At 48.1% G+C, this 18403-nt stretch overlaps 1 protein-coding gene across 1 annotated transcript in view; it reads left to right on the top strand.

Annotated features, from left to right (window-relative positions):
* Positions 1 to 17786, top strand: part of LOC144099569 (uncharacterized) — a 48642-nt gene extending 30856 nt beyond the window's left edge. Inside the window, exons 9-12 of the mRNA XM_077632986.1 lie at positions 2723 to 3038; positions 9734 to 9869; positions 14171 to 14278; positions 17256 to 17786. Coding sequence (XP_077489112.1) covers positions 2723 to 3038; positions 9734 to 9869; positions 14171 to 14278; positions 17256 to 17655 — 960 coding nt within the window. The 3' untranslated portion in view covers positions 17656 to 17786. The remainder of the gene's footprint in view (positions 1 to 2722; positions 3039 to 9733; positions 9870 to 14170; positions 14279 to 17255) is intronic.
* Positions 17787 to 18403: the final 617 nt, after the last annotated feature.

Genomic DNA, 18403 nt, shown 5'->3' with positions numbered 1-18403 from the left:
CGCCTGCTAGGAGGTAAATCACGGGTACACTGGGTTTCGTTTTTCTGGCTGGTGACTCAGTGCAACGTTCGAATTTTTCGTTATTTTATTTTTTTTACCTCACCGTTGCTTTGTAAGCATCTTCTGTGGGCACATTATCCCTTGTATCGACCCGGAGCGAATCATTCTGCAGAGATCGCAGTAGCAGGCTTCACTTCATATTTCCGCGTATCTTTGCACTGTTTGTTCATTATTAAAAGCTGCCGGCACATCGCTTTATCGCTTTGTTTGCGATGAAAGACGCGACCAGATTTATCTCGATTGATCGCATCCAGGCAGAGCTGATTCTACGTTGTTCCAGAATGTTCTAACAACTTTGCACGCTTTTTCTCGAAAGTTCGCTATGAGCTTTAAATAGAGCACGGCCGAGAGCGGCGGGCATTCCGTTTGACGACAGCCGAGCACGTTTGTTGCTACGCCGCCGCCGAGTGATTCAGTCGATTGTGGGCGCAAGTCAGCCCAAATAAACAGTTTTGTTTAGACGCCATTTTCGCAGCCCTTCTACTCTCAGGACTGCACTCACCACTTCGTGACAATATTCAACGGGTACTAGTGCCGGAAAACCGCGACAGCGGTAGTCGTTTCCGCATACGAAAGAATGGAACCGGGCACGTGACACTGCACAGCCTGTGCAATAGTCGCGGATACAAAAGCAATAACCCAAGCGCTTTAATTTCGATAAAAACTTTGCTTGACAAAGGGCAGATGCTTCGATAGACGGTTAAAACTAACCAGTGGAAAAGCTCAACAATCATCACACAGCAGCAGGTGCACGTATCGTGCACTCGAAGTGTCGTGTTTAATTCCTTGACCCCAGCACCAAGTACTGGTCGGGCCCATCTTTATTTTGTAGCCGACACCTAAGCAAAAGTACTTTGAAAAGAGCCGGGAAATATATACAGCGTTGTACGTACTGCAGAACGAAGCTTTCAAGTCGTGTGTAGCAGTCTTGTCTTTTCATACCGTCTACACGCGAGTGACAGAGAAAATCCAACCATTTAGTATTACACAATTACTTCAAACATCTTTCGGGATCATCAAACGAAAAGATAAAAATAAAAACAGCGATATAAATAGGAATTAGATCAAACTATGTCTTCCTGAAGTGTAACAAGTTGGCATTCTGGTTCATGATCATGCTTAACATCAACAGCGCTACCTGTTCGTCCCGCCTTGGTGCTGTTACCATCATTATCGTGTTCTCGGTCGCGTTCCGAGGAGCTAAAAACAAGTAAAATCGCGTCTTTGCTGCTTTTTGCCTTTCTTCAGCCTACAGGACCGTGATTGTTGCTAGCAATACCCTAAAGTCTGCGCCACAGTGAAGGTGTACATGCGACGGATGCTACTTATATCCCTACAATGGTGCTTGGCAAAGCAAATCACGATAGGACAGAGGCACAAAAACGTATTGCGAGTGAATCAAAATCCGTGGTGTTCAAGAACAACGCGAACAGGACTGAATGCTACCATGTGGTTTGCTTTTGTTTATGCCGTCGATACCACATTCCTATGTTCTCCACACGCACTTGATTGATATAGGCGATGCTCTGTGTGGATACAGCCTATTGGATGGCATTATCCTTCGACCCCTTCTACGATGTAGCAAATCTGGTCGCGTTTGAGTTGACTCTTCTCCTGCATAGTTTTGTAGAACTGTCCCAGTCGCCGCCTTACTCGTTTAGAGCGTACTGTGCCGCCCTCAAGATACATTCCTGAGTCTTTTACGACGTTAGTTGTATTAGCCCACTAGTTCAGGTTTCGCGGGTTGCCGTCGTCTTCTTGCCCGACTCCGCAGCAAAAGAAGTCAAATAAAAAGCAGGCAACTGTATACATAACCCTTCAAGGCGCTTTACATACAATTCTCTACATTGCGAACTAGTAGATTTTGCTCCGAGTGTGCTCCACCTAGCACTGATTTCCTTCTTTCAGATAAGTTTAGCATCCTCTATATTTCGAATCTACGACTTTTTTGCCAGAAGCCAAAGCAGCAAGCAACATTTTCTCTAAAGCAGTGATCGTGGTAGCTGATCATCCAATATATTATTGTAGGCAGACTTTGTCACCAGTACTACTGTGCGAGTTTTTTTCTGGGCATCTAGCGTTTACGCATCTCCGAAGAAGAAAATTATTCCACGATGCCCGAAGTTCAGTTCAGAGATCGTGGTTTTTATGTTAGTTTCCAACTGTTGGCATTTTAAAAGAAGCGCTGTTCATGCATGTAAAAAACTAACCAATCGTGTGTTATGTTCGAAAACTAAATAATTGGCGCTCTTGAGGCATTGATGTACTTTTGAGGCGGAAAATTATTTCTTTTGAATTAAAACTTTAAATGGCGCCTGAAGGAATATTACAAAGCTGCCAATTTCGAGGCATGCCAACTCAACCGTGGTCTCCAACCGGCGGCTGAGGTCACATTGGGCCACCGAATTCGGACAGCAGGCACTGACCAGGACAAGTAATAGAGAGTATAGTTCCCGTCAGCCAAGATCCCCCTGTCATTTACAGGTTGATTTCGTTACTTGCGCTTGATCAAGGGCAGTTCAGTATCAGCCGCAGTCATACGTGCCGTCATCATTCTGGTAATCACTTCATGAACCCGCAAGCGTTGACCCGTAGTAGTATTCTGAAATGCATCTATTTTTTGGCGTTTTCCGCCCCACTTTCATTCTGTATGCCTGCCCAGGTCGAGCCGCAGCAGTTTCTACAACCGGCCCTTGGGCACGCACCCTGCTCCAAGACGGTGCAGACAGACATCACCCTGGCCCCAGCCATCGTACCCTTCGCTGCTCTGGACACTGCCCTGTGGCCTCTCGCCCCATCTCGCTGCGGCACCGCTGCGTCCAAGATGTCGCCGCTGCTGACCGTGGACTGCGGGGACTACGCGGCCGGCCGCAGCGCAGGCCTGGAGCCAGGCTCTTCCGAGCTGTTTCTAGCGGAACGCCACCAGAAGCCCATGGCGACGAAGGACGCCCCACTGGTCCATCAGTCGCCCACTCGCGGTAAGCACCAAGCTCTCTGCGCGCCGCAAGCGGTGCATGTACGATATGCTCCGGTGAGCTTGAGTGTTTTCCAAGGACCCGTACTGACGCATAGGCAATGTGCAGGATCCGCCTTACCTCGACTTCCGCCGAGGTCTCGTGGTAGTGGTATCGGTATGTGGGGCTTATTGTACTGACGCTGGATGTGGGCTGAGAGGGATGTCGTAGTAGAGGGCTGCGGAAAAATTGCGACCTCAAGGGGTTCTTTTCCTCACACAGACTCCACACAGCTCATGAGAATTTCTTAATTTCTCCTCTCACTAAATGCGGCCGCCGCAAACGGGATTCCATTCCGCGACCTTGGGCTCCGCAGCTGAACGATAAGCTAAAAAGCCATTTACCCACCGGCTTCATCACGAGCTAATCACGCGCGCAACCTGTACACATTTCTTTTTGTGTAAATAGTTTGTGTATATTACCCACCCCCTATTCACTCTTACTGTCCCCTCACCTCTTTCATTTCATTTCTCCATTCTGCCTGCTATCCTTTATTTCCGTTGCCCCATTCAGGTGATTCAGTATCGATGTCAGATGCCGGTGCTAGCAAAAAGCTTATCCTTCCTTTTTATTATTATTTTATTAAACTGCTACACACACATTTAACCACCGTGGTGAGTAAGAGGTCAGTGGAGTACAACCCTGGAGTTGGTCGTCCTGTCGGTTGCCGGTGTGACTGACGGCAAACAGCACATCATAAGTATTTACGCATGAAGTGTGTCAAGCTCCATGATTGCACCATTATCTACACCACACCTTTGAATCGCGGTGTGCTGTCATACGGATTTTGGTGGTCTTGCAACTCGAAATCCAAATTCAAGCAACGCCACATTCACAGATAAGACGGGAATATGCACGGCAGCGCCTATGGATAAGAAAGATAAAGGTTTTGACTTGGGATTCTGTTGCTACGTAATCACTAGATGAGGAACACAGTTGCTTGGGTCAGCAGTATCATCCACAGGTAGCTCGCGCAGGTGTCACTGCTCTCTTGAATGTGTGGCGACACTCTCTGCGCACATTTCCGCCAAGCCTTTACCTTGTTATCATCCGGGTTATATGCGCCCGGCTCTCCGACACCCCAAGAGCCTCGCCACTTCACCTTGTCCCGAAAAAGACCGACGGCTGGCGGCCCTGTGGTGACTACCGTGCCCTCAACGCATGCACCATTCCGGACAGGTACCCCGTTCACCACATTCAGGACTTCGGCCATCGCATTTATGGCTGCCACGTTTTCTCCGTGCAGGGCTTGGTGAAGGTCTACACGCAGATACCCGTCAATCCGGATGACGTCCCGAAAACTGCGATTATTACCCCTTTCGGCTTGTTCGAGTTTCCCTTCATGAGCTTCGGCCCGAGGAACGCTGGATAAACCTTTCTTGGCATCATCGACGAAGTCGTCCGCGGCCTCGACTTCTGCTTCGTCTATCTTGACCACATATTGGTATTTTCTCGTAACGCCGACGAACACCATACGCACCTTCGTCTATTATTCCAACGCCTCGATGACCACGAGCAACTCGTCCATGTCCCAAAGAGCCCGCTCGGCGTTTCAGTCGTCAAATTCCTCTGCCATGAAGTTTCATCAGAGGGAACTCAACCTTTGCCTCAGTGCATCTCAGACCTGCAAAATTACCCTCAGCCCACCACCTCCAAAGACATTCGCCGTTTCCTCGGCATGCTGAAATTTTGCAGGCGTTTCTTGCCAAACGCAGCCCACTACCAGGCTCCCCTCCATGATGCCTTGGCCGGACTACAAGGAAATCAACCCGTCACGTGTACACCGGCGTTAAAGCAAATTTTTGAAGAATGCAAAGCTGCTATCTGCAACGCCACACTTCTATCGCATCCCGTGCCAGACGCTCTCTTGGGGCTAATCACGGATGCCTCGAACTTTTCCATCGGCGCCGCCCTTATGCAACGCGTAGACAACACCTGGCATCCCTTGGCGTTTTTCTCCGGGAAACGTTCAGCTCGGAAAACGACGGCCAGTCCCACCAACGAAACCAAGACCCCCGCCCCATCGAGTTCACCAGCTTACTACAGAGAACTACTGGCGATATAAGCAGCAGTTCAACACTTTCGCCACATTCTCGAAGCACAGCACTGCACTATCTACACTGACCATACACCTCTGACTTACGCCTTCTCTCAACGCCGTGACAAACTCCAGCCGGTCCCGCAGAACCAGCTTTCGTTTATCGCCAAGTTTACCACCGGCATCCAACATGTCAGCGAGAAGGACAACGTGGTCGCCGACGCACTTTCACGTGTCGCAGCTATCAGCTCTTCGCAGATAGCTGCTGACGTCCTCGCCTTGGCTCAGACTACGGACGTCGAACTGCAAGAACTTAAGGGCGGGCCCTCACTACAGCTGCAACAATTAAGTCCCCATATCTGGATCGACAACGACTATCTACTGCGACATGTCAACAGCACAAAGCAGGCCTTACGTGCCCCTTTACCATCGCCGTGGCCTCTTCAACCAGCTGCATAATCTGAGCCATCCCGCCATACGCGCCTCTACACACCTAATGGCCGACCGCTATGTCTGTCCCTCCATACAGCGGGGTTGCCGCACCTGGGCGCGCTCCTGCATTCACCTCCAGCGCGCTAAAGTCACCAGGCATGTGGATGGATGGATGGATGGATGGATGGATGGATGGATGGATGGATGGATGGATGGATGGATGGATGGATGGATGGATGGATGGATGGATGGATGGATGGATGGATGGATGGATGGATGGATGGATGGATGGATGGATGGATGGATGGATGGATGGATGGATGGATGGATGGATGGATGGATGGATGGATGGATGGATGGATGGATGGATGGATGGATGGATGGATGGATGGATGGATGGATGGATGGATGGATGGATGGATGGATGGATGGATGGATGGATGGATGGATGGATGGATGGATGGATGGATGGATGGATGGATGGATGGATGGATGGATGGATGGATGGATGGATGGATGGATGGATGGATGGATGGATGGATGGATGGATGGATGGATGGATGGATGGATGGATGGATGGATGGATGGATGGATGGATGGATGGATGGATGGATGGATGGATGGATGGATGGATGGATGGATGGATGGATGGATGGATGGATGGATGGATGGATGGATGGATGGATGGATGGATGGATGGATGGATGGATGGATGGATGGATGGATGGATGGATGGACGGACGGACGGACGGACGGACGGACGGACGGACGGACGGACGGACGGACGGACGGACGGACGGACGGACGGACGGACGGACGGACGGACGGACGGACGGACGGACGGACGGATACGGCTGAACCCTTTAAATAGGGCGGTGGCTCAAGCCACCTAACCATGACATGAAATTTTACTCTTGTCTTGATTTTAGCCACCAATCAGCTAACCTTCGCTTGCTTACTTCTACCCGCTTAAAAATCTACTTTCCCTTCACTGTCCTTAAACCCTAATGCTTTGGACAAATCGCCCCTCCACTGCAGTGTGAAGCCCTTTACAGAAAAGTATCAAGTGTTCAGCCGTTTTCTCTTCCTCTCCGCACGCAACGCACAACGTGCCGATATCGTGGTGCCTCAATCTATATGTCTTAGTCCACAAAACTCCCGTCCTGGCCTCAAACAACAATGAGCTTCCCCTACAATTATCATATATTTTCTTTCGAAATTTCCTGCTTAAAGATCTTGTATGTTCCCAGTGCCGATTTCGTCAGCATCCCTGTTTTCCACAGAGCTCTCTGTGTTTCTTTAACCTTTTTCTTAACTGATAACTGCTGATTTGCCCCCCTACTGCTGTCCAAATATTTGCTTGTCAATTTTCTAGTCCGCTTTCTCTATTTCGTATCAACATTCCTGATATACAGGTATCTGAAAACTTTCCTAGCCCACTGCTTTTCCCCCATTTTTCTCAGTCGCTCCTCAAATGCTCTCTTACTGCCAGCTTCTCTACTCTCGAACGACGCTCATCCCATATCACCCTGTACCCCCTGATTTGGTGTATTGTCATGTGCTCCCAAAGCTAGCCTCCCTACGCCACGTTGTTTAATTTCTAACCTTGCTTGAACATCTGGTCGCATGCACAGGACCGCATTACCAAAAGTCAGGTTAGGAACCATCACCCCTTTCCAGATCCCTCTTACCACTTCAAACCTATTGTAATTCCACAGTGCCCTATTTTTCATGACAGCTGCATTCCTACTAGCTTTATTCATTACATATTTTTCATGCTCTGTCAGATACTCAGCGCCGTTATTTATCCACACCCCGATAAAACCCAGCGCCACCGCCGCGTCACCCGAGGCACGCGTCAACAACGGCGGCTACAAAAACAGGCTGCTTGGCTGGGAAGAGTACCTTCCGCTACCGAGACGAGCGTAGCGTCGGTGTGCTCGTCCGCTGCCATCGGCAATTGAATAAATTCTTGTTTCGTTTTTATTTTGGGATTCGTCCTTCGGCCGAAATGACATCCCACAAATGTATGGTAGGCTGCAGTTAATACTTGTTATCTTGCGGCAGCGTTACTCTAATCAAAGAAACGGTGCACAAAGAACAGCCACGTGGCAGCGACGTGACACACTGCGCACATTGTTAGCGCAGTCACACAGGTATCGCGAGCCTTGTTCTAATCTCTCCTCTCGTCAGCCCGGTATGCACTTTCATGTAGCGTTACTGAGGCATATGGAGAGAGGTGTCTGTGATTAGCGCCTTAATCATAATGCATTCACAAGAGCGGTGACGTGCGTGATTTGTTTGTCAGTGACCCCGCTGCCCCATTCAGCTGCGTCACTTTGCCGCTGTCATCTACTCGGTGACCAATGAGCATTGCCATTTCGACCGCGCACTGAAGCAGTGTGGGTTTTCGTCCACTGTAACGTAATTGAACGCCCTTCTCCCTTTGTCTGAAGGTCAGTCACCAACGAGCCCTACTCAGCAGGCTTCTTCAGAGACAGAACAGTGCGTTCAAGTAATTCACACTGCGCTTTTTATTACTAACACTTGATATTTCGAAATGAATACGGTTCTTTTTATCTTTCCTTTTCCGCGCAGCGAAACCACAAGTCACAACTTTACTCCAGCAGAAGAAATAAGTATGGGCATAGAATAAAATGCGAATGCTGTAGATAACCGATGTGTCGTTAAGTGCAACGGAGTGTATTTCTATTCCAAGAGAACAGTAGCTTTGCAAGGGGTGGCAAAAAACCCACTGCCAAAAAAGCCCTCTACCCACTGTATATATTTCCGCCCGTTTCGGCCTTTTTCCATTAAAGTTGTTAGCGCGGTGTTTCGTGTTTCATTGTGTCTTTCTACGTCCCTGCATCCCAAAGTTCATGCTGGTCCACAGATGGAATCATATATACCAACTAGCCCAGAAGAATGCCGTTTTGCAAAAAAATGAGATGAGCGGATGAGATTAGGAAGAGGGGGGCAATAAGGGGGCCGCAGCTGATGCAGGACATAGTTGATTGGAAACATATTGGAGGGGCCTTTGTCCTATCACGCTATAATTCGGCGAGGAAACTGCTGGTCATAAATTTCGAACAAAGTTTAGCGGCCGCTGACAGCAATGCGGCCCCGAATTATGTTGCTCTTTGTGGAAAATAATGCACGCAACCTCCAGTACACAGTTCTCCAATCAATAAACACGTTATCATAGCTTGACGAAGAAACCTGTGGTCCAAAAATGTCGTAAAACTGTTAGGTACATCAACACAATAATTTGCGCCACATTTTGATCAGATGTCTCGTAATAACAAAGTTTATTATCAAGGATATCGAATTGAACTTAACAAGAACGACGTTAACCTTGCACTGCCCTTTCAGTGAAAATGTCGGAGAAAAGTTCTGAATTGAGTACTACGCTCCTGAAACGCAAGAAGTTTAGCAATTCAAACTCAGGTACTTTTCTTTGCACCCAAGAAAATGAAATCACTAGCACACACTCCTGCTGTTGTAATATATTGTCACATAGTGGTGACTGCAGTCCTGAGAGCAGAAAGACAGCGAAAATAGTGTCTAAACAAAACTCTTTATTTGGGCTGACTTGCGCCCACATTGGACGGAATCGCTCGGCGCGGCGCAGCAACAAGCGTGCTGGGCGTTCGTCGAACAGAATGCCCGCCGCTCTCGACCGTGCTCAATTTAAAGGTGATAGCGAACTATCTGCATAAACCGTGCAAAGCTACTACAACATTCTGGAGTAATACAGAATCAGCTCCGCGTGGATGCGATCAATCTAGAAAAGCCTGAACACGTCTTGCAAACAAAGCGATAAAGCCGCGCGCCCGCATCTTTGCAGAATGAACACACATTCGCGGCCATATTTTTAACAAAACATAGAGCCATTCCCTCAGCCTCAGATGTGCCAATGCGCCCATTCACGTTTTAGGATAATTTGTGGGTATACATCTAACTTTTCCATCGGGTGATTTTAGGCAGGTCTTGCTCACCTCGTGCAGCTTGAACTTTTCTTTCATGAATGTGTTGGGAACTGCTCTTTGCTAAGTCCTTTGAGGATTTCATAGCTTCTGCAAACTTAAACGAAAACTTCTGGCATTTCTACAGTCCACATCCAACGTGGTACGTCGCACATTGCGGGCCCCAAAAGCGTGGGTGTTGCCAACAATGACTTGTCACGCAGGCGTCGGCGGGGCGCGAGCGGCGTATGGTCAAGAGCCAACCGGACATGGCCTGCCTTCTCCAGGAGCCTTGCGCATCCGCGCGTCAGGGGAGGGGCCCTCTTGCAGTTCGCAACAGCCGCAGTCAGAAATGTCACGGTGAGAATGCTACTCGGCACTCTTCTCATTTTGGTCCCCTCGTCGAAGGTGCCACAATCGTTATAGTAATCAAGGGTTCGACAGAATCCTGTCTGGTGAGGTGGAAGCATGGTGTTTGAATAAAACATACACTCGCCAAACCTGATTTTAAAACATGAAGTTTCGGGACCACTACGGGTCCCTTCTTCACGATGACGATGGACGGAATGGGCTGCTGCTTATAAGCGCACTTGACAGCGAAGTGAGAGGCCGTAGTTATCCGGGAGAATACCCTTCGCCCTTTTAATAGCGTTGTTCGTAGTTTGTATATAAAAAGATTCTAAATGCAGTCATGACGATAAAGGTTTCAATGTATCTAAGACTGTGAGATTTTCCCAGTCAATGGTGTGCTTCGTTCCTTGAGCATGCTCTGCCACGGAGTTTGGCGACGTGCGACATTTGTTGACGCCGTTCTAGTGCTCTCTAAATCTTCTTTTAAATTCGCCTGACTCTCCAACGTATGAGGCTTCGCAGTCCTTGCAGGGGATTTTGTACACGACTCCGGGGTAACGTGGGCGCTCCAGACGATCTTTTACGTGACAGAGCTGTTGTGTCAGTTTGCTTTCGGCACGTGCGCAATACGCACGTCGCATTTTGCAAATATTCGTGGCAGAGCCTCAGTTGTCCCCCGGGCGAAAGGCACGCTCGCGCGCTTCTGTTGTCCGATGACTCGGTGCTCGGCGTTGTTCGCTTTGCAGCAGTTACCGAGGGTAACAGTTCTTCTCGAGGTTGACACGGACTTCTTTCTGCTCGAAACAGCGCAGACCGCGACTGTAGCCAGGACGAGCTGCACGGTTATATAGAGCGGATGTGACGGACCGTTTGTAGCCAAAGGGGTGGGCAGATTGAAAATCCTAGTACGTCCCAGTGTGTGTGTGTGGGTTTTCGTCGCGTCCGAATATTTGAAAAAAAAAAAACGTTGATCATCATTTTGTAGCGAAAACTACATAGGCCATGAAATCGCAGTTTCGCCGTGCTCCCATTCCCACCGTGGTCGCATCGCACCACGTGACCAACAACGTGACGGGCCACGTGACCAACCGCGCGACGAACCACTTGGCAACAACCAGCCAGACAACCAGACTAACCTGCACTTGTAATCAGGATTAACCAAGGCTAACCAAGCTATGTCTTAGCTTTCGCTACGTATATTCTGGCATAGCCGAGCTAAGCCACTGCCAATTTTTATTAAGGTGAAAGCCTATAATGGCTCATACTGTCGTCCGTCCGGTAACAGAGGCTGTCACACGTGTTAACTCGGGAACTAAAAAAAATGTAGCAGAAAACCAATCGTTGCTCCAGAAAGAGGAGGAAAAAATGAACCTAGAAGCCACGTATGATGACTGTAGAGTAATTAGTTAATTAATTATAGTCAAAAATGTTCAAACTGCGTCGAAATAACGCGGACGTCAATAAAGCTACGAGAACGGTGTGACGTCACATCCACCGGAAGTCGTCATGGCATAGTGAAAATTGTCACAGAATGGTCAAAAAACGTCGAATTTGGGTCAAATTAGATGTAAAATGTGTAATTCAGCGTAATTAATACTTAAGATCCCTGAGAGATGTATAATTTCGGTATCGATATAGCCACGGGAACGGTGTGACGTCACATCCATCGGAATCTTCACGGCATAGTGAAAATTGTCACGGAATGGTCGGCTTTCGCTTCTCAACACTTAAGTTGCCAAAGTGTCTCGTAATTTTATTGCTTTCTTGCTCTCTGTAACGCGCACGCGACCACGCCATCTGGGTATAAAACAGCTTCGTATAAAACGGCCATTCAACAAACATGAACTTTACGTAAAAAGACAGAAGCTGGGAGTGCATTGCTGAAAATGTCCCTCCCATTGCTTTGATCCTTTGTATCATGAGTTCACTGCTCTCGCGGGAAATTTAGATGAAATCACTCGTGAAATCATAGATGTCGCCCACATATTGAAGCTAGGAAAAGACAATGTTAGCTCTCTGTAGACCGCTCTAACAAAACATCAACTAAATTATTTGAGCCAGATGTCATTTCAGCAATTCCGTCCGGCTGGTTTTTAAATGTTTCAAGCCCCCGTTTTCACGTAGATTTTTTTTTATTTTCCCCTTTTGGCCTTGTATTTCTTTAATTTCCCCTCAATTTGTAACCTTTAAGCGCCCCTTTTTTCTCTTTTGTTATATTTTATGATGTCTGTGCTTTCATGTTTGATTTGTTGCCAAGTGTCGCGTAGAGAGAAAATGCACTTGCTTGCATTTTCGTTTGTGCCGAGATGCAACATTGTTCTTTCATGTCTTTTTTCGCTTTTGTTATCTTGTGCTCCAATCAAGCTCAGCAGCTGTTTCCCATGTTTCCCCGCCCACTCTTCCTATATGTATATACCGCTCATTCTGCAATAAAAAACTACTTAAGCCAGAGCTATGATGTTCGTCGTTTTTGCGTCTCCGTCTCAAAGTTGCAGTTTTTTTTTATAACTTGAGTTACAACTACCCCTTTCAGCCAAGCTTACGAGCTCGAGGAACCTAGCTACTGAAATGCCACAATCTCTAATAAATTTTTCTTCGTGGTTGTCTCATGTGACACATTTAGAAACTGCATTCATCACCTCATTGTGCAGGAGGGAGTTGAACAAATCTACCGCATCAACACTAAAAGGTGCACAAAGCCCAGGGTTCTCAAGATGCAAAAAATTCATGGCGCTCTCAGAGTTGCGAACCCTGAGTGAGTTCTCAGTGACCAGGAGTGCCAAATGCTTGTGCAAATTCCCCGAAATTTCAATTTGCCCGGTAGTCTCTCCGTCGCAAAAGCATGAAAGAGAATTCCCTCTTTCTGAGCATTGGTTCAAAGAAAATCATTAACCTCTGGTTTTTAGCCTTACTCGCCCACGCTTTAAGGCGTTCTAGGTTGAAATCTTCGAGAAAGTACAATGCTTTTTTTTACATTCTGTGTTTTAGCGAAACCGGAACACCAATCTTAATAGCCTCTTCCGCTTTCTTCGAAAACACCTCTTCAGGTGAAAAAATGAAACAACCTTCTTCATCTACTGTTACCAGTCGCAAATTGTTCGAGACAAAGAAGTTCACCAGTGAAACTGTGTGTAAAGCTCGTGTTGCTTCATGGTATCCAGAACAAGGCTTGTGTCCGCCTCTTCTTCAAGCGAAGTGCGGATTCCTGCAGCCATCCAAGGGCCATACTCACTGAATGTGCAAAATCTTGTCATCAGAATGGTGGCACCAAGGACGGTGTGGCAAAGACCGCCTGCGGCTTGCCAGTTAGCTCAGCGGGAGTCTTTCTTGACACGCAAGCGTGCTCCGTGATTTGTGCACGACTACGAACGAGTTCACTGGATTCTTATGGAGCATATTACGACGACAACTTCAGTGAAGAAAGGGAGCAACGCCACATCCAGCGAAAGGAATGATATGGGATGAGAACCCCAAAAAGGCACGTGAACCTTCTTCAAATGGGGCCGAAGTTCAGCGTTGAGCCGCACCTGCGAAAGATGGAAATTGACGACTTCTGCTCACCCGCCGCGGTGGCTCAGCGGTTAGGGGGTTCGACTACTGATCCGGAGTTCCCGGGTTCGAACCCGACCGCAGCGGCTGCGTTTTTATGGAGGAAAAACGCTAAGGCGCCCGTGTGCTGTGCGATGTCAGTGCACGTTAAAGATCCCCAGGTGGTCGAAATTATTCCGGAGCCCTCCACTTCGGCACCTCTTCTTCCTTTCTTCTTTCGCTCCCTCCTTTATCCCTTCCCTAACGGCGCGGTTCAGGTGTCCAACGATATATGAGACAGATACTGAGCCATTTCCTTTCCCCAAAAAACCAATTATTATTATTATTCTGCTCGCATGATTTCTAGCCTTATTCAGGACGACTGTCGACCTAGATGCATTAAGGAGTGCACAGCAGTTCTTTTTTTTTTCAGGACACCGACTACTGTAAAACATAGGGAGAGGGGAGGGGGTATGGTTCACTGGTGAACTTCTGAGACTCGAACCATTTGCGACTGGTAACAGTATATAAAGAACGTTGTTTCGTATTCTAACAAGAAACGACGTTTTCGGAGAAAGCGATAGATACTACTAAAAACTAGGAACTTTTTCAAATTTTATTAAAATCACAGAAATTAAAACATAGTGCACAGCGCTTAGTCGAAGATTTGAACCCTGGAACTTCTTAAAAATTGGGTCAGTAAGGCTAAAGGCCACGGTGTAAAAATATCCTGAAAATATTTTTGCTTAAAACTTGAAATACTTAAAACTATTCCGTTTCAGGTCTGACGTCCCGGAGCCATTGCGAGATCACTCCTTTTCACTGGGTGGTGCTGGAAAGACCAAGTCGCGCTTCTCCATACGGCATGCGTCCAGCGAAGAACTGACCGGGTATGTGAGCCACTTCACTGCCTGCTTCGTGGAACGAAAATGGGCGCAAACAAACTTTATCTGTTTTGGCTTATTTTTAGAAATTGAAATGCTTCAGCGAAAACTTAAGGGGTTCAAATCATGCAACTCATCCTTTAGTTAATACCAGGACAAGGACGGTAGACAACACTTGCGCTTAACCTTAGCCGGTGAAGCGGTTTTGAGGCGGCCTGTATGTGGAAGGGTTCGGATTATTTTAATCATCTAGCGTTTTTCTACCCGCACCAAAAACTCACCGTAGCTACGAATTGCCCTTTGCGTTTCACCGCTATCCAAAAGCGACCATTACGGCTGGGATCAAACACGCAGCATTAGCCTTCTGAGCAAACCACCACAGCCATAAAGCCACCGCGGTGATTTAGCATGGTCGCAAAGCGAAGTGCAAGACATGCTTTAGGAAGATGATGATTCATATCGTAAATCCTTTAGTGGCCTTACTTTCGGCATTGTAAACTGAACGAGCCTGTCGTGTAAACATGATGTGGTGGTGAACAGCGCGAAAACACAAACACGGAAGGCAGACACCACACGACGAGCGCGTGTAAAACTTGCACTCCACATGGAATAAATCGTCCTCTGCATCGAAAACAACGTAAGCGAAAAGTAAATGGTTTTTAAGGAATGAAAAAGCGTAGTAACTGTCTCACTTCGCGGTGGACACCTCAACAGTGCCGTAATGGAAGGGAGGAAGGTGGAAGTAAAAGAGGAAAGAGAGATGCCGTACTGGAGGGCGCGTGAATAATTTCGACCACCAGGGGATCTTTACCTTCCACTAACATCGCACAGCGCACGGGCGCCTTTTGCGTTTCACCTGCAAACCCAGCCGCGGTGGCTCAGTAGTTAGCGCTCACCTACTGAGCCAGAGTACCCGGGTTCAAGCCCGACCGCGGCGGCTGAGTTTCGGTGGAGGCGAAACGCAAAGGCGCCCGTGTGCTGTGCAATGTCATTGCACGTTAAAGATCCGCAGGTGGTCGAAATTATTCCGGAGCCCTCCACTACGGCACCTCTTTCTTCCTTTCTTCTCACAGTCCCTCGTTTATCCCTTCCCTTAAGGCGCGGTTCAGGCATCTGCCGAGATGTGAGACAGATACTGCACCATTTCCTTTCCCCAACAACCAATTTTAAATTTTTTAGCCTTCGTCGAAACGGAGAGAGCAGTACGTTAGTCGAATATTGCACAGACACTAGCTCAATATTTGAATGATCAATAGGCTAACTGAATATTGAGCGAACTTTGTGCCGATGAAAGGAAATAAAACCTGCCGCACTAACCGCTTTTCATATAGCCGGTACTTCTGGACCCTGCATACCAACAGCCATTTGCGGGAAGCTGTCGGAGCTCGACACAGATGATGATGATGAAAAACATTTATTGATCTGCTCTAATACATGTGAATTAGTGGTCTTCAGATGGTATCTTCCACCTTCTTCGAGGGTTGGAGCCCCTATTCCACTGAGGGCAGTCTTCTTTGGACGTTCAGGATGTCGCTGGAAAGCATCCGCTCCCACTGTTCCACATTCGGGTTATTTATTTTGCCCACTTCTTTTACTTTTTGGCATTCCCATGTTATATGCTAAAGTGCCGGCTTGTCGCCGCACCATGGGCATATGTCCTTGTATTGGGTTGGGTAGATTCTGCTTAGAATGTGTAAGTTCGGGTATGTCCCCGTTTGTAGTTTCCGCCAGGTGACTGCTTCCTCCTTACTTAGCTGTTTATCTGGCGCTGGGTATCTCATCCTAGTGCCCCTGAAGTAGTTTAAAACGTCCGCAAAAGTTTGGCCTACCGGTTCTGGTTCCTCTGTTTCGGCATCATGTCCGCATGCTCGGTATGTTGCGTACCCTCGAGCTATCCTGTCTGCCTCCAGATTTCCTTTGACACTCGTGTGTCCCGGTATCCAAACTACTGCGTGTGTGTTTGGGTTGTTTTTCTTTGGGTCCTTCGAGCGGAGAATTCTCAATGCCTTTTGCCCACCTCTGCGGTTCATATAATTCCGGCATGCTGTGAGTATGTTAAGCTGTTAGTGATTTGTCTAGTCTATTGCCTTCTGCTCGTAAGCGATGATCATCGACGTGACATCATTTCTTCTTTGGTCTCAGGGGATTTTCCCCATCCTACCCCCCGACGGGGCTTGTTGCGTAGCGCAGAAGGAACCGTGTGCATGAAGCACGATTGGGACTGCTTGTGATGATCACCGGGGGTTGATGGAGAATCTGTGTCGAGCTGAAGCCGAGGAAGCGGCCGTAGCTCGACACAGAGATTTTCCATCAACCCCCGGCGATCATCACAAGCAGTCCCAATCGTGCTTCATGCACACGGTTCCTTCTGCACCACGCAACAAGCCCCGTCGGGCAGGCTGGCGAAAATCTCCTGAGACCACAGAGGAAATGATGTCACGTTGATGATCACTTACGAGCGGCACGGTTTAAAGAACACAGATTGCTAATAAAACTATTTGTGTAATCATGTTGGTTCGGATGTTTTCCTGTATTAGATACGCGTAAAAAAATAGCATGTCAGTATGCCTTTTTACTGCATATGGCCTATGAACACCTTTATACGGAACGCTGAAGCGGGTCATTCGTCCGTGTCGGTGGCAGTCGCCACTGTGGCATAGACGTGGGGCGCATTTGCATAATTAAGTGTCATTAGGGGCATGTATGTGCCGCGACCAGCATTACATCCTCTCCCGTGAGCCACGTCAGTGGGGCCACCAACCGATGGCAGGGAACCTAATGGAACTAAAGCAAAATGAACATCTTTATAAATCTGTCCCTAGCCCTATTCTACGCATTTAAAAATATCATGTGTGTTGTCTTGTTACATTCTTTTTCCTTGCCCAGTACCTTTAAAAAGATGGCTGCTGTCGTAGAGCTGGGTGTTTCCTCAAAATATCCTCGTAATCTTGGGTTTTTCTTTGATTTCCTCTAAACAATGAAGGTACGGCAGTGAAGCAGCTGCAGCCAATGACAGCAAGATGGCGTCCGCCGCGGCTGCCTCTGCCGCTCAACATGGAGTGGCGCAGCCCTCGGAAGAAGCGTCCGCTTCGGTCGATCCAACCTCGGAGCCCCCATCAGAGCTGCTGGGAACAGTGCCGAGGGCACAGCACGCGTCTGCCGCCGCTGGAGAAACGTCTTCCCAAGGCCCGGACGGTTGGTCCAGCAGACTCCGGCCTACTGCGGCGCCCGACGAAGATGCCTCAGTGTCGTTCCAGAGCTTCGAGGTCGAGGCTCATGCCATTGCCACCGAGATCAGGACACTGATGACGGAACGGCAGGTTGCGATGGATGTCCGCCTCCTTTCGCACGCAGCGCAGCGGAGCGAATCGCAAGACCAGTGATTATGCGTCAGCATCGAAGGGATTTCGAAGCACTGTCGATTCTGCTACTGCACTGCTCAAAGGGTTCGGATGGCTCCGCGTTATAATAGATGCTGTACAAGTGGAATAAAAAGAGTATAGTTCTAAACTGATGTTCGCCGTGTAAATTAAGGTATTATCTGGGAAGAGTAGTATTCGTTATCACTGTAGTGTTTGTAGACAATAAAAATAACTCCTTTTGCACACATTATATACACTATCTGCACTTGCTTCTGTGATGAAAATTGCCGTGTCGGTACATGCGTGGTAGGCGTGGTAGTGGCTTCAATTAAGCCTTATTAGCGAATGGCACCATTTGTTCTGGAACAGTATCATGCTCCAGCAGACCGGTGCACTCGCTTACGGAGAGCACCAGCTAACGCGCTGCCGTGGAGTTCATCCTTGCCTGCACAGCGTGCATCCACTGTAGCATAACGCTTGGTTTGCAAAATAAACTTCAAAAAAATCAGTACCACTAATAATAAGTAAGAGAGATTGAAACTTATTTTTCGGCTCATGTCCGAGCCTACTCTCCGAGCCCTTTTGGTGGCCACTGTGTAGCGGCTGAGGTGGAGTAGGTCCATTTCCCCCTTGGATGTGCCCGATGTGGGCGACTAAAAGCGGTCACAGGACGGGCTGCAGATAAGTTGGCGGAGTGGTCCATCGGATGCACGTGAAATGATAGGAGGGAGGCAAGAGATGTGAGGAAGGTGCGGTGGAAGAGTTAGAG

The sequence above is a fragment of the Amblyomma americanum genome, chromosome 7 (assembly GCF_052857255.1).
Source record: "Amblyomma americanum isolate KBUSLIRL-KWMA chromosome 7, ASM5285725v1, whole genome shotgun sequence".
Lineage (NCBI taxonomy): Eukaryota > Metazoa > Arthropoda > Arachnida > Ixodida > Ixodidae > Amblyomma > Amblyomma americanum.
Note: the sequence above shows the minus strand (reverse complement) of the source record. Positions and strands in the feature narration are given on the sequence as shown.